Genomic DNA, 15,161 nt, shown 5'->3' with positions numbered 1-15,161 from the left:
AGCGCAACTTCCGGGAGCGGATCGGAAGTGGCAACAAGGAACGTGAAGGCGCGGACCGAAGGTTGGGTCCGGATTGGACGAACCCTCAGGGGCGGGGCTTAACGGCCCAGCGGCCGTAAAGAATCCTGGGGCGGAGCGCGGGCCTGAAATTGTCAGCGGTATTTCTCAGGCGGCTCGCGGGAAGACCGCCGGTACCGCGGGAGCGCAGCGTTGGATTGGCACGGAGAGCAGCTGCGCCGCCGGCCGGGCCCCTTTCTGGGGCAAGACTGGGAGTTATGGTCCCAAGCCAGAGCTGTTGCCAGGTGCGCTGGGCACGGGCTTCTCAGCCTTGTTCTCTCGGCGCAGCCTCCTCTGCACTTCGGGGGAGTCGAGAAGACCGCGGCCGTAGGGGAATGGGACGACGGTCCCGATGGAGAGCGGGTCCCCTGGGCTCTGGACAGTGCTCGACCATATGGTGGAAGCCCATAGTTCCCAGACCAAAAGAACGCTCCACCCTCTCAGCCTTCCGCTCTGAGTGGTCCTAGAAAGATGGACACAGGTCCAGACACCTCAAGCTCACCCTGGCTCTATACAAGCAAAGCTTGATGATCCCGAAGTTTAGAGGTGGCAGGGCCAGTATCCTGACTTTTAGCTCCTAGCTCTCAGGAGGATCAAGTTTTGCCTCGGGACTGCAGTAGGGTTGGAATTTTGGAGGCCCAGATGCTTCATAGATAAGTGACTAACAAACCTTTTTCTTATTCCCACATCAGAGAAGTTATCTTTGGGGTCGTCTCTGAGAAAGAGCAGCATACCTGGTGAGTTCACCTGGACTGATCTGGGCTGGAACAAGTATTCCTAGGAGTTTTCATGATTAATTATTTTTAGCAGTGTTACTCCCCTCTCCCCAGAAAAAAACCTTGTACAGAGCCCCATAATATAAAGCTGATCTGTTCCACCTGAAGTAGACCCAGAGTGAAGTCCTTGGGGCCTATGTGGGAAGCAAAGGTGTTGTTTACAGGAAAGAGGAATCAACACAAAGGGCAGGCTAGAATCTTTGTGTAATGCCCACCCTGCATCCACTCCCCAACCCAGGGAAGCCCAAAGGTCTCTCCCTATGGTGGATGGCACTTGGTGGGTTCCAGGTCTAGGCCTAAGTCAAGATAAGGGCTCCTTGTTCAACAGGACTTGTGAGAACAGTAGCCCAGAGGTTATTCCTCGGCACAAGCCCAGCACGGTACCCACCACCCACATGGATTTCTGGAGTCCAGAGGACCCTGCCACACCATCAAGGAACACCCTGTGGCAGGGATGATCTGTACTCTCAGCCCAAGCAATCGCATGGCACTGAGCACAGACCACTCACTACCTGTGAACCTAACTCCCGGCCTCTCCCCTCCCCACTGCCTTCCAGGGGCCCTTCCCCAGTAATATAGAGGAAGCAAAGGCGAGAGGGTGGCCAGAGGCTTTGGCAGAGTGACATTTATTTGCCAGGTTCAGCAGGTACACAGCCCACCGACCTTCATACACCAGAGCAGACCCACAGGCATGCAGGGAGAAGGGCAGGACTACCCCCAAGTGCCAAGCGAGGGCCAGGGCCAGTGCGGCTGCCTGCCCAGGCTGTAGTGGGGTCTGACAAAGGGCACCTGCCAGGAGCCTCCATTAGGAAACTGGGGAGCTTTGTTCCACTCCCTCATTCCAGCAAAAGCAACTCAGCATGGCTCAGAGGCACCTGGGCCTCTCTCCAAGCCTTGATAGAAGGGAAAGTGGGTCATAGACAGAGGGGGTTCCTCTCTATTTTGTTGTTGAATTGAGAGAGCAGAAAATCTGCCCCTGTGAAGGGCAAACCCCGAATCAGACTATGGGACACTGCCATACAGCAGGCCCCCAGGGATGGAGAGGACTGTGGACTGAGCCTGAGGGAGCCCATGTGGGAAGAGCCAGGGGCAGCACTCCTTGTTTGGCCCAGGATAAGGACCCAGCTAGGCTGATACACTAGGTGCTGGGCCTGCACTCTGCCCTCCCAGATCTCATTGCCACATCCTCATTGCTCCTCCTTCCCCTTACAGGCCCAGGCAGTTCAGGGCACAGGGCAACCCACTGCAGGACCCAGGAGGGCAGGAAATAGAACAAGAGTCTTGGGAGAGACTTCCCAGGGACAAAGATGGAGGCTTCTAGCCTCCAACTCATTCTCTTTCACTTCTGAGGACCCCCATGGCTACCAAGCAGTGCCCCCAGCCATGTGACCAGTCTTGTCTTAAAGCATACTGCCTGAGATTATAGCATTCTCTATACCAGCCTGTTTCCACTCCTAGAGCAGCCCACACACCACAGGCACATACCTTCATGTGCAGGAGCCTAAGACCGCTGACAGGGCCTCGCTGGAGGACCAGCTCTCAGGGCAAGGCCACCCAATTTAGGGCCTGGGAGAGGATGGGACCTGCAGGGCCTGCCTGGGGGAATTGTGAGGCAAAAAGGGAAGGGGGAGGGGTGCAGGGACCTCCTGAGTATCCCTAGAGCAGCATCCCACAAGAAACAGAAACTGATGAAGCTAGCAAGACAGAAAAGCCACAAGGAATCCATGCAGGGGCTGGGGCTGGTCCTGCCTCTGGCCTGCCCACCACTCACACACATACACACAGGAGATGAAACTGCTCTCCTGTGGCCCCCAGACATGCCCCACGCTGGGAGGCTGGGGCGGGGGGAAGCGAGGGCATCATGCCAGTGACTCTCTGTACAGTGAGAAGCCCCTCATCCACTCTCCCACCCTCCTGCCCATCCCCCGCCCCCCCACAGCCTGCCCACTCAGCTGGTCTCCTCCCTCCGAGACTCCTGGGCAGAGCCAGCAGCCTCTTCCCCTTTACTAGAGGGTGGAGCCTGGCCTGTTGCGCCCCCTGGGGCTGTGCTGTCCGGCTGGGCCAAAGCCGGCTCAGGGGTGGCAGCAGCCTTGGTGGCCGGTGTGGCACTGCTTTGGGTAGTGGGCACGGTGCTCTCTTCCACGGCTGGTGTGGCTCTCCCATCAGTGGCTGGAGTAACACTTCTGTCGGTGGCTGGGGTGACACTCCCATCAGTGGCTGGGGTGATGCTCCCATCAGTGGCTGGGGTGATGCTCCCATCAGTGGCTGGAGTGGCACTGCCATCTGTGGCTGGGGTGGCACTACGGTCTGCAGGGGCTACATTATCACTCTTCGTAACATCACCCGCTGTGGCTGGGGTGGCACTGCCCCCAAGGGCTGGGGCAGCTCCACTTGCGGCTGTGGCCCCGCCTGCAGCCCCAGAGGTGGCAGTGTCTGTGGCTGGGGCAGACTGGGCTGCAGCCGTGCTGGACTGCTCTGGTGCCCTGAGCCGTTTCATGAGGGTGGTCACTCGGACAGCCTTCTGAAAGAAGGACAGTGGAGACAGGCTCAGAGCGAGGCTTACAGAAGCTGGATCCATTCCTTTGCGAAGGCCAAACCCAGACCATTCCATCGTGCTCTGGCTGCCTCTGACCAACCCAGGGCCAGGGACCCAGCTGCTCAGCACACCTGCCTAAGGTAGTAGCAGTGGCTACAGCTACACCTGATGGTTGAAGAAAAGCCTGTGTGTGGCTGCAGGGGTGTGATGCAGGCAAGAAACTGTGGTGCCAGAAGGAGCACTTGGGATCAAGCCAGGAAAGGGAGCCATCCAAGCCTTACCTTCCACTTAGCCCTGGCAAAGTTCTTTTCAATCTGGGCACAGACACCATCCTTGATGTTCTTATCAGAAGCAGCATTGCCAGAAATCCTGGAAAGGGTGCAAGTGCGTCTGGATCTGAGGGGGTATGGCCTTCATGGAGACTGTGCCCAGCCCTTTCCTTGTAAGATCCAAGGGTTACCAGGCAGACCCTCTGGGCTGGCCTGAGCTCTGGGTGCCCCCTGAACCCCAATTTGAGGCCTCAAGGATAGATGCTGCTAGGTGTGAGGAGGACAGAGGCCAAGGGACCCCTGGCCTCTCCTCCCATCCTCCCTGGGCCCTGCTCACCACTCATGGGAAATGGCCTCTTCCGCGGTGATCCGCTGGTCTTGCTCCACCTCCATCAGCCTTGTGACCAGGTCTTTGGCTGGGGACAAAGCCAGGGAGAGGCTAGGCTTGGGCACCCCATTTCACTGTCTAGAGGTGATGAATGGGCTCGGGGATAGGATCAGAGTCCAACAGAGGAGGCTGAGAGCAGTCCCCCACGCCAACCCTTCACTCTGCCCTCATTGCTGGGCACCTCCTCACCCGCCTGCGAAATGTCATCCCAGTATGGAGAGTCAAACTCATAGTCGCCAGCCAGGATCTTGCGGAAGAGATTCTTGTCGTGGTTCTCATAGTCATCTTCCTCCACCTCCTCATAGAAAGGTGGATTCCCTGAAAGCCTGCGCAGGGGCCCAAGGACAGGGTCACTCAGGAAGGCCATGGACACAGACCCCCACCCCACCTGGCTGCCAGGCTGTTTGCTGGCTTATCCACTCACAGGATGTACATGATGACTCCAATGGCCCAGCAGTCCACAGGGCGTCCATACCGCTGCCGGCCTACCACCTCTGGGGCTGCAAACAGTGTCCACCTGCTGGTCAATATCAGGCCTGGCCAGGCCTTGTACCGCTCACACCCATTTGCTGGGATAGGGACTTCCTTCCCCCCCCTACCCAGAGCCACTCATTGAAGGCTGTGTCCCACCCTGCCCCGCCCCACTCCCTGCTTGCCCAGGTACTCGGGGGTCCCACAGGGCTCCTTGATGAGGCCATTCTCTAGCTTAGCCAGGTGAAAGTCGCTGATGACGATCTTTGAGTTCTTCAACCGGTTGTAGTAAACCAGGTTCTCCAGCTGCTCCAACCAGGAATGGCATGTGGGTGGGCAGAGGAAGAGACCATGAAACCCTCAGAGGCTGGACCACGGCCCTGAGGTGCTGCCCACCCCAGCCCCAGGCCGGCTGCCAATTGACCCTTTGACCTGATTGCTGGCCTCACCTTGAGGTTCCTGTGCACGATCTTGAGTGAGTGCAGGTAGGCCACCGCCTCCAGGACCTGCCGCACCACGTTGCTCGTGTCTCGCTCCGAGTAGTAGCCCTGGTCCAGGATCCAGTCAAACACCTCCCTCCCCGTGGCCCTGAGGGACACCAGCCCCTGAGCCCGGCGTGGGCAGGATCGGGGGTGGGGCAGGAGCACGTGGGCAGGCTGCCTACACCAGGCAGCTGACTGGGCAAGGCACAGGGACCTGGGACCCCAAGGATCCAGAAGGGGGGCTTTCCCTGGCTGCAGAGGGCAGAGCAGGTAAAGACCTGGGGGACTGAGGAATCCTGGAACCCCAGACCCACACTCACAGCTCCAGGAAGATAAAGTACTCCTTGCGGGTCACAAACACATCCACCAGTTGCAGGATGTTGGGATGCTTCACCCTGGCAACAGAGAGAAGAACCAGTAGATAGGGCTGGCTGAACCCCTAAGAGAGGCTCTGGTTGCCACTGTGAGCCACAGCAGACTAACTGGCCAGAGGCTGGTACTGCTTGAGGTGTCCGGACCTCGAAGCCCTTCCCGGCTACCTCCCCTACCCCACCCCACCACTGGGCCTCATACTCACATCTTGAGGATGCCTATCTCGTTCTTGGCTGCCTTCCGCACCTTGCGGCCATCCCGCTTCTGGAATTTCTTGCAGGTGTGCAGCTTGCCTGTTGTCTTGTCCTTGGCCCGGAAGATCTCACAGAACTCCTCACTGCAGCCAGCAGGCACTCCACTCAGCCCTGGCTTCAGCGTGGGCTGTACTCTGCTCCCCTTTCCCCAGCCCTTGCCCGCCCACCCTTGCCCAACAGACCCGGCACTCACGTCTTGATGACCTGTCCCAAATCATATCTGTCAGTCACCTCCGATGGCTGGTTATAGTTCTTCTTGTCACCCAGAGTCACACACCCAAACGGCATTGCCGGGCTCTGAGCTGCGGGCAGGATGGAGTCTGGTTCAGCTGTACCACAGCCCACTTCTCCCCACAATGTAAAGGTTGCGTTTGGGAAACCCCAACCTGTCTCAGACCAAGTCAGAGGCAGAGTCTACACCAGGAAGGGCTAGAGGGTGATCAGGCTCAGATCCAGTGCCTGCTTTTTCTGGCTGTACCTCCAACCACTCAGCTTGGCTGCCCGAACTACAACAAGCCCCTGCGCTTATGAAAAATATAGTAAACTGACATATCCGTGAATCACTTTGCATTATATACAATCAAAAGAAGATTTATCAAATGATTTATTTAAATTTCAGTAATTCCACAGATGAAGGGGGCTGTATCTACCCACCCATCAGAGAATCATCTCCGCAAGTCTGAAGATGCCAAGTGTTGGCAAAGATGTGGAGAACACGAGCACTGCTGGTGGATGGCAAGTCTCCCCTTTGCAAAACAGTTTGGTAAAACTACTGAAGTCGAACATATCCTGTGCACCAACAATTGCACTGCTAACTATGTACATTTGTGCAGCAGGACACTCGTACAAGAGTGCTCATGGCTGCAATATTCAGAATTGCCCCAAACTGGAAACAGCCCACATATCCATCAAAAGCAGGATGTACTGTGGTAGAGTCAGTCACACAATGGAATATTGTTACAAAACAATGGAAATGAGGAGCTACAGCTCTACGCAAGCACATGGTCAATCTCACCAATACAGTGTTGAGTGAAAAAAATACCAAATACATATAGTGTGATTCTACTGATACAGAGTTCAAAACAGGCAGAACTACCTATACTGTTTAAGGATACAGACATACAGGCCCAACAATCCTGCCAGGGCCTGTAAAATTATAAAGAAACACTAGGAAATAAACACCATGAGTCTTTCTAAGAGAAACAAAGAGGTTGTGATTGGTGGTGGGGGGATTCTGGAGGACCTATTTCTGAACCTGAGAACCACCTGAGTCGTGGTTTAACAGGTGTTCAACTTTATAATAATTTGTAAAAATGTACATACACGTATTGGGCACATTCCTAGATCTTTCTTTTTTTTTTTTTTTTTTTTTTAAAGATTTTATTTTTTTATTGATTAATTGATTGATTGATTGATTGCTATGTTGGGTCTTCGTTTCTGTGCTAGGGCTTTCTCCAGTTGTGGCAAGCGGGGGCCACTCTTCATCACGGTGCGCGGGCCTCTCACTACCGCGGCCTCTCCTGTTGCGGAGCACAGGCTCCAGACGCGCATGCTCAGTAATTGTGGCTCACGGGCCCAGCCGCTCCGCGGCATGTGGGATCTTCCCAGACCAGGGCTCGAACCCATGTCCCCTGCATTAGCAGGCAGATTCTCAACCACTGCGCCACCAGGGAAGCCCCCTAGATCTTTCTTATATTTCACAAAAAAAAATGTTAATAAAAATTATGGCTATCCATACTGAAGAATACTTGATAGCTATTAAAAAGCATAAAATAGATTAAAATGTGCTGCTGTAGGACAGTCTCTGAAAAAAAGCAGGGGACAGAATGGTGGGTAAAGGGTGCTACATTGGGGTAAATTTTTTAAAGTTTATATACCTGTGTACACTCACAGACTATTTTCTGGGAGAAAATAAGAGTTCTCTTTGGGGGAAAGAATTGGGTGTCAGAGGGGCAGATTTATATCTATTGTTTATTAATTTTCTGTTAGGATTTGTACTGTGATTACTTTTACTGATTTAATAAATACTGCAGGAATTCCCTGGTGGCACAGTGGATAAGACTCCACGCCCCCAGTGCAGGGGGCCCGGGTTTGATCCCTGGTCAGGGAACTAGATCCCACATGCATGCTGCAACTAAGAGTTCACATGCCACAACTAAGGAGCCCGTGTGCTGCAACTAAGGAGCTGATGAGCCTTAACTAAGGAGCCCGCCTGCCACAACTAAGACCCAGTGCAACCAAATAAATAAATAAATAAATAAATAAAAATAAATATTGCTTGGGGGATTCTTCAGAGGGAGAACCCCCATCTGGGTAGAGAAATGAGGAAAGGCTTTGAGGAAGAAGCAGCATTAGGGCTGGGCCTTAGAGGGAAAGGATTTGCCAGGAGGCATGAAGGGGTAATGGTCCAGAAAAGCAAGACAAGCCTGCCTAGTGCCTCACTGCCAGGGCCTGCAGGAGACCTGGACCATCAGGTCCAGGGGAGAGGCCCCTGGCCAGGGGTGGCTATTCCAGGCACAAGGATGACCACATGCAGCTGACTCCAGTAGGTTCCAGGCACTCTGGCACCCGGAGCATGGCACCCCACGGGTCTGCAACCCTGCCAGCCCAATCCTCACTTGTGGTGCTGGGTGGACTGGCTCCAGCACCCACAGGAAAAGGCACTCACGGCCCTTGCTCAGAGGTAAACTTCAGGAGGGGAATTGGTGACAGTGTCTGGACCTTTCCAGACCTGACCCAGAGTAAGCCTCCTTAATGCCTGGTTGGTGTGACACTGGGATGATAACACACTTCACACTGAGGCTGCATTGAAACTGCTCTGCCTCTGCTGACTGTGCATAGTCTCCCTCCACCCCGATTAGCACTTGCTATGCAAAGGGGCTGGGCTGGGGCCTTGGCTACCTAGATGCCCCCTACCTGAAGTGACTCATAGCCACAGGGTAGTGGAGGAGAGAGGAAGCCACCACCAGAGGAAGCAGCTAGGTCAGAGGGACTCTGCCAGCCAGGGTCAAAGGCCAGGACCCACACAAGCCCCCTGGTCAGCCCTGGCTGCTGCTTGCTTCCTCCCAGGTGGAGGCTACCCACTTCCCAGGGCACCCAGTCCTGAAAGTTCTCCCTCAAATTTGCCCTCCGCTTTAGGGAACAAATTCCATCATTCCCGCATCCAGGTTCTTTGGGCTCAGGCAACACAAACGCATTTCATCAGTGTGATTCAAGCTAGGGCTTAAGCCATCTTGTGAGGCACTGCAGAGGCAAACAAGAGAAGCTTTGAAGATCGTCCCTGCCTGCGTATCTTTGCCGCCATGGTCACAGCCCTGCTCCTGCATCTGCCGGGAAGGAGCCTATGGCTAGAATCCCACTCTCACAGCTGAGAGCAGAGGCATGGCCACCTACCACTGCCGGCCACCCATCTCTATGCCCAAACAATCCGGGGGAGGGGGCTTGCATCAGTCCCCTCAGTGGCTCTTATGTGCAGCGATTCCCTTCCCAGGCTGCAATCCAAGGGCCCTGTACTGGGTGGGAGGGTTGTACCCCAGCCTACAGGTCCCCCAGGAGGACTGGGAGGGACCTGTGTCCCAGCTCTGCTGCTCTGCTTACACTATTCCCTCTGGCAGGAATGCCCTTCCCCCAAAGCCTCCCATCAGTATCCTATTTGTCACGGCAGAGTTATTTTTAACATTAAAAAAATCAGCAACTACCTAAACAACCAACAACAGGTGACTCGCCAGCTCAACTGTGTCCACCCAATGGCAGGAATTGTGGGCACTGGCAAGGGCACTGCCCATCCTGGCCTCTCTGTGGAGCAGCCTCCACATGAGCTAGGTGCTGAGACCAGGGCTAAATCTCTTCTTTCATTGTGATTTCTGACATTATAAGGTTATTTGTGCCACAGATTGGCTGCAACAATCCTGAAGCTCCAGGCTCAAAACCTCCCTTTGCTGAGATAACTTCCACAAACTCCACCTCCACCCACCCCACACCAATAGCTCCCTGCTCAGCCACACGGCGTGGGAGGTTTTGTACGTGCCTGTCCCTGATCTTGGCCCAGCTTTTGGCCGTGCATAGGCACTCGTACCCGCAGGGACCCAAGGCTGATCATGGGGGTCTGTCTCCACCATGGAAATCCGGGCCTCTGCTCAGTCACATCAGCCTGGAGCCATGTCCTGAAGCCTCATGGCAGGGGCAGGGACAGATCTGTCTCCTCCCTCCCACGGCGGCCCTGATCTCAGCCAGTCACTGCCTCTCCTCACCAACCTAACTGCACTCACTTGCCTCCACCCCCAACCTGGCCCCAGGGCGAAGAGAGGAGAAAAGGGGGCCCTGCTTCAGATTAGCATCTTGGTCCCCTCCACCCCCACCCACTCTACCATCTGCTACCCACTGCTGCTGCCTAGGAGGCTGCCGGTGTGCGTACCAAGCCCCTGGCACCTGCTTGCAACAAGGGGGCCCTGGCCCCAAAGCAGGGAGAAGCTGAGGGACGGCTTCAAGAACAGTAGAAGGCCAGGCAGAAAGAGGGTGTGCATTTCTCACCCCCATGGCCTGGACAGCCCAGACTCAGCATCCAACAATAGAGAGCTCCCCGCGCAATGACACGGGACCTGGGCTCGGCCTGAAGTCCACACTGGGACATGGGAGGGCACAGAAGTCCCATAGCTGCCATTTCCCTAAAGACATGGTTCCTTCCATTCTCTGCAGAGAGACTGACTGGTGTGCACAGGGGGCGGTCCAAAGGGAGCTTGGGGGAAGTGCAGAGACTGGGGGAGCCTCTAAGGGAGCCTGAGGGCCAAGCATTCCCTAGCTACTGCCTGCTCCTCAGGTCTGGCCCCTCAGGCAACGCTGATGGAGCCTCTGCCTTGGTAATAAAGGGTCCCCTAGGGACCCTACTGTAGCCTAAGACAAGTCTGGCCCAGGGGAAGCCGGAATAGGACAGAGGCCAGCTCCAGAGGCCCAGGGGTCCCACAGAGAGTCCTGGCCCCTCCTCTACTGGGGTCAGCCTGATTCAAGCCCCACCTTTTGTAGCCATAAACAGGAGTTACCTGCCACCCTGGTCCTCTGCCATGTGGGGCTTCAGACCTTGCAGTAAACCTAGGGAGGCCAGGGGGGGCCCAGGAGGCCTCCAGCTGCCTCCCAACAACTGTGGGCAACACCTCCCAATTTAGTGGCAGCTGTGAACACCAGCCTGCAGGCAACCCCTCCCCTTCCCTGCTCTCCTCTCTCAGGGACTGGGGCTGGGTTTCCTGCTGTAATAGACATGCCAAGGCCCAAGCTTTGCCCAGCCTGCCGCAGAGACCTCACCCGCAGGATGCAGGGCGGGCAGAAATAGAGACCTCACTCTCAGGTCTGTGTCAGGGGGCAGAGTCAAGTTTCTCGCCCACCATCCAACTGCTTTAGGTAACTGGGCAGGGAGCTGCTCTGCCTGGGCCTCAGGCGCTAGCTAAATCATGGTCCGTAGTTCCTGCTGCTGACGCTCTCCCACCTAATGAGGGCGCAGGCAGAGGGCGGGGGTGCTCTCCAGTCTCAGGGGTGGGCATGCGATCAGCTGCTGCCTCCAGAAAGTTCAGCCTTCAATATGCAGGCAGAGCCAGAGCCAGCTGGCCCCTTCCAGGCACCTGGGGTCCCCATCTTTGAGCCCCTGAAGGAAAATTCACTGGGGGCCCTGCTTCCCTCTGAGCGGAGGAGGGGAAATTCAGGGAAGGCCCCAGAGTAAAGGGTTGCTATGGTGATGGAAGTTTTTTAAACCGGAGAAGGGAGGGGAGGGGAGGGGAGGGGAGAGGTGTTATTCAAATTCTCCAAGAATTCCCTGAGACTTTGGCCTGATTCTTTCCCCATGGGTTCTGTGACCCTGGTCCCCATCAAGGAAGGGGAGGTGGGGAACTGAGAGACTTTAGAAAAGAGAGGGGCAGGGACACAGAAAGACAAAGGCAGAATCTGTGATGGAAGGGGAGTAAAGAGTCGACATAGTAAAAAGGATGCAGGCGCAAGAACACAGGAGGGAAGGTGGGCAGGGGGTTTCAAAGGGGCCTGTGGATGCCCAGCAGAGCCCTAAGGCCTCCATGACCATGTGCTCTGCACACCTGGACCAGGAGCTGCCCCTGATGCCTGGACCTCTGAGACTGACCCCTCCTGTATTCCCCTAGACATGCACTGAACTTGGTGTGGGACAGCCGTAGCTCTGGGAAAGAGGCCAGCTGTTGCGGTCCCCTCAGAACAGTTCCTCAGCCTCTCTCCCTGTCATCACAGCAGCTTAGGTGAGGCAGGTCCAACATGTCGAAGGCACAGGCTTGGGGGATGGAAATGAAGCTTGGAGACCTGGCTGCTTCCCTTTACAGCCTCTCCTCTCAGCTGACCCAGCTCTGCCTAGACTCCCCAGCCACCCCCACCCCCATCTGCTGTCCTCTAGAGGCCTTGGGTCCCCAGGGCCTCTCTTGCAGCTCAGCCTAATTCCCTGCCACCACCGTCCCCCTCCCCGACAGTGGATCCTGTCTGAGGGCCAGAAACAGCACCCCAAGCAACCTAGAAACAGGACAACAACTGCACAGCATCCCTCCACTATGCCTCAGTTTCCCTGGATGGAGATCACTGACTCTGTGGTCTTCTCCCAGGGCAAGGACTGCCCACCTGCCAGGACAAGGGCTGGAGAGGAGGGCCAGAAGCTGATATGGTAAAGGCAGCCTATGGCACCTGGGGGCCCACACCAAATGCTGTAAAAGAAAGGAAGAGAGACCTCTTCTCCACCACAGGGCCTGGCGCCTGACACCAAGGGGAGTGGAGACACCAATTTCCCAGCTGAGGAAACTGGGGCCCAGCAGGTACCTAAAGCTGGCAGGAATCAACTGGGAGTGGGGGGGCAGGAAGGGCACCAGGTCTCCGCAGGCGGTCCTGGGCGGGGGTCGGGGGAGTGTTGCTCAAAGCCTGGGCCTTGGAGGAGGGTGGCAGGACAGGGGCTGGACTGCTGCAGACTGAGCTTTTGGTGAGGGACAGAGAGCCCTGCTCCCTGGGAGGGAACCTGGTGAAGCAGGCTCTGCCTAACGGTGCGGACAAAAGCAGTTTGGCAGAGCTATGGGGGGCTGGGAGAGCCTAGGGTCTCTGCCAGACACTACAGGGTGGGGAAAGCAGAAACTCACTCGCTCATTGTTCACCCTGCCAGCCGGGGGCCCTGCTCCCCACCGTGCTGCCACCCTGACCCCCTTCCCCAGTGCTGCTGACTCGCCCCCGCTGGCACAGCAACACACATGCGGGAGGCACACGTGTGAGCACCCAGCCCCGCACCTCCCAGCAGAAACATGTGCGTCCCCCAACCCCACCGCGCAGCGCTGGGTCGGTGTCCTGGACCCCCGGCGGGCCCTCGAATTCAGGCTTGGAAGATGGATCTTGGCTAGGGGGCTGCTGGTCCCCAAGGGCTTGAGCCTCCTCCCCCACCCCGCGGCAGCCCCGCCCAGCCCCCTTCAGGTTGTCGCCCATAAAGAACTCTCGTTGTCATGGAAATTAGTGACTGCTTAGCGGGAGGGAGGGGGCCCGGGGGCAGTTGGGAGGGGCCGGAGGCGGCTCTGGGAGTCCAGAGGTACAGCTGAGCCCTCGGCCCCTACCCCCACGAGGCACCACGAATGTTGGAGGGTTAATGTTTTCACAATTAGGAGCCCAGCGAGACGGAGGTGGGATGGGGGACAAGGAGGGGAGATTGGCCTGGACTTGAGTCTCAGAGGCTTCCCTTGGGACCCCCGAGCCGTCTGAGGCGATGGGGAACTTTAGCCCAACCCCGCACGCCGAGCCCTGGATCTGCAGAGCCCGCGTGCTCTGCCCCCGCCGGGACCCCAAGCCCTTGCAGCGCCCCGGCGCACTCGGCTACCCGAACCTCGAGCCAGAGACTCAATCCCCTAAGACCCCACAACGTACGTTCCGGGGGCGCCACCCCCTCCCGGGTCACCCCGCACCTGCAGCGCTGGTCGGTCACAGGGAGGAAGCGATCGCGGGTTCAGTGGGGCGCCGAGGGCTCCGGGGGCGGCGGGCAGAATCCGCTCCGGGCACGCGGGGCAGACGCGGCGCCAGCTGCAGCCACTTCGGCTCGCGAACCTCCAGCATCTCCCGCCGCTCGCCGGCCCCGGATTCGCACCCCGGGCCGGGGGCGGGCTGGGGGCGGGGCCTCCCTCAGCCGGCTCCGCCCCGACCCTGGAGGAGCCTGAGCCCGGAATCCCACTCGAAGGAGGGCTGAGGAGGGGGTGGCAGCAGAGAAGGTGAGCACTGGCCTGCCCGGCCCTGGCCAGGCTTTCAAAGGCTCCCTTAGGCCCTTGGACTGACCGGGCAACAAGGACCGGAGGGGTCTTCCTATGCCCATTGTAGAGGGTGCGGAGTAGAAGGTGTGGGGAAAGCCTGAGTCCTGGAGCTGCACAGGAGTGTCTTGGCAGATGGTGGTCCCCAGGGGACTGGCGTTCCGCCCAGCTCCCAAAACCTGACCCAAAGAGCGGAACCCACTTAGAACCAAGTGGGCAGTCGCTAGGGCAAGCTGTGCTACAGACAGGCCTCCCCTAGCTAGTAAACATACCGGGGTGTGTGTGTGCAAGTGAGGGCTCCAGACCTTGGCGGCAGAGTCTCCTACCCATCCTCCCCTCCCCTCCTGCAAGGTCCCATCCAGGGTGGCTGGCCCAGCCTACCTCCTCCTGTGTGGCACTGAATTTCTCAAGCTCTAAAAGTTACCTCTGACATGGTATAGACTCTGCTTTCTTGACAGTTTAATCACCCTCGAACCCTTCATGAACAGAATCACTACTGGTGGCCTGGGCTGGGATATGGGGGTACAGGAGAACTACAGCACCATGGTGCCCCACCAGACCTGGCCCCTGACTGGAGGAGGCTGAGAACTGCCGGGAAGAGCCTCTGAAGGAAGTCCTTGGCCATTTCTCTGTCCCTTGTCACAGAGGCACATGGACCAAATGCTTGCCCCGCCCCCCCGCTAACCTTGAGGCCAGTATCTGAAGGCCAGACTTAGGCTTCTCTGTGCCTGAAACTGGGCTCCACCCAACCAGAACCCTCTCAGCGAGCCTTCTGACCCCATCCTGGGTGGGGTCATCTCCAAACCCCTGGCCATGTTGATTGAGTCTCTCCTGGATGGTTCCCCACAGCTGCTGACAGGAGTGACTGCCCAAGTGAGGAAGTTGGAGCTCGTGCTGGGGCTGGAAGTCTAGCCTGGGAAATGACTGCTCGATCAGGACCCCTCAATATCTTTCTTGAGAGGGGGTGTTGAGGAGCCCTTCACATCCTTCCCTGGTTTGGTCACTGCTTCCAGGCCAGGTGGGTGTCACCTCTGGGCTCCCTGGGCTCTGGGTGATCTCATTCATGGCACCAACTCCACCACTGGGTAGGAATCTCCGGGCAAGCTGGGCATCTGCAGGGCAGAGCTCTGTGTCTCATCTCAGTATGCTAAGTTCATGTCTGCAGAATGAATGAATGTCCTGGCACTCAGTCTTTCCTGCTGTCTGCCCACTGTCATTGAAACAATGGTTCCCTTCGTTGTATGGTGCATCTGATCCATGGCTTGCTGACCCCACACATGGCACACACA

General features: G+C 57.1%; 1 protein-coding gene across 1 annotated transcript; it reads right to left on the bottom strand.

Annotated features, from left to right (window-relative positions):
• Window positions 1-1,469: 1,469 nt before the first annotated feature.
• Window positions 1,470-13,701, bottom strand: CAMKV (CaM kinase like vesicle associated). The gene is made up of 11 exons (XM_007168711.2): window positions 13,537-13,701; window positions 5,799-5,907; window positions 5,557-5,688; window positions 5,300-5,374; window positions 4,947-5,085; window positions 4,683-4,803; window positions 4,451-4,526; window positions 4,216-4,352; window positions 3,976-4,054; window positions 3,651-3,738; window positions 1,470-3,354 (listed from the first exon to the last, which is right to left on the bottom strand). The coding sequence occupies exons 2-11, from the start codon at window positions 5,891-5,893 to the stop codon at window positions 2,782-2,784; spliced, it is 1,515 nt and encodes a 504-aa protein (XP_007168773.1). The 5' UTR covers window positions 5,894-5,907; window positions 13,537-13,701; the 3' UTR covers window positions 1,470-2,781.
• Between the last annotated feature and the right edge of the window lie 1,460 nt (window positions 13,702-15,161).

This window comes from Balaenoptera acutorostrata, chromosome 10 (genome assembly GCF_949987535.1).
Source record: "Balaenoptera acutorostrata chromosome 10, mBalAcu1.1, whole genome shotgun sequence".
In the NCBI taxonomy this organism is placed as follows: domain Eukaryota; kingdom Metazoa; phylum Chordata; class Mammalia; order Artiodactyla; family Balaenopteridae; genus Balaenoptera; species Balaenoptera acutorostrata.
The sequence above is the reverse complement of the archived record's forward strand: the minus strand, read 5'-3'. Positions and strand labels throughout refer to the sequence as shown.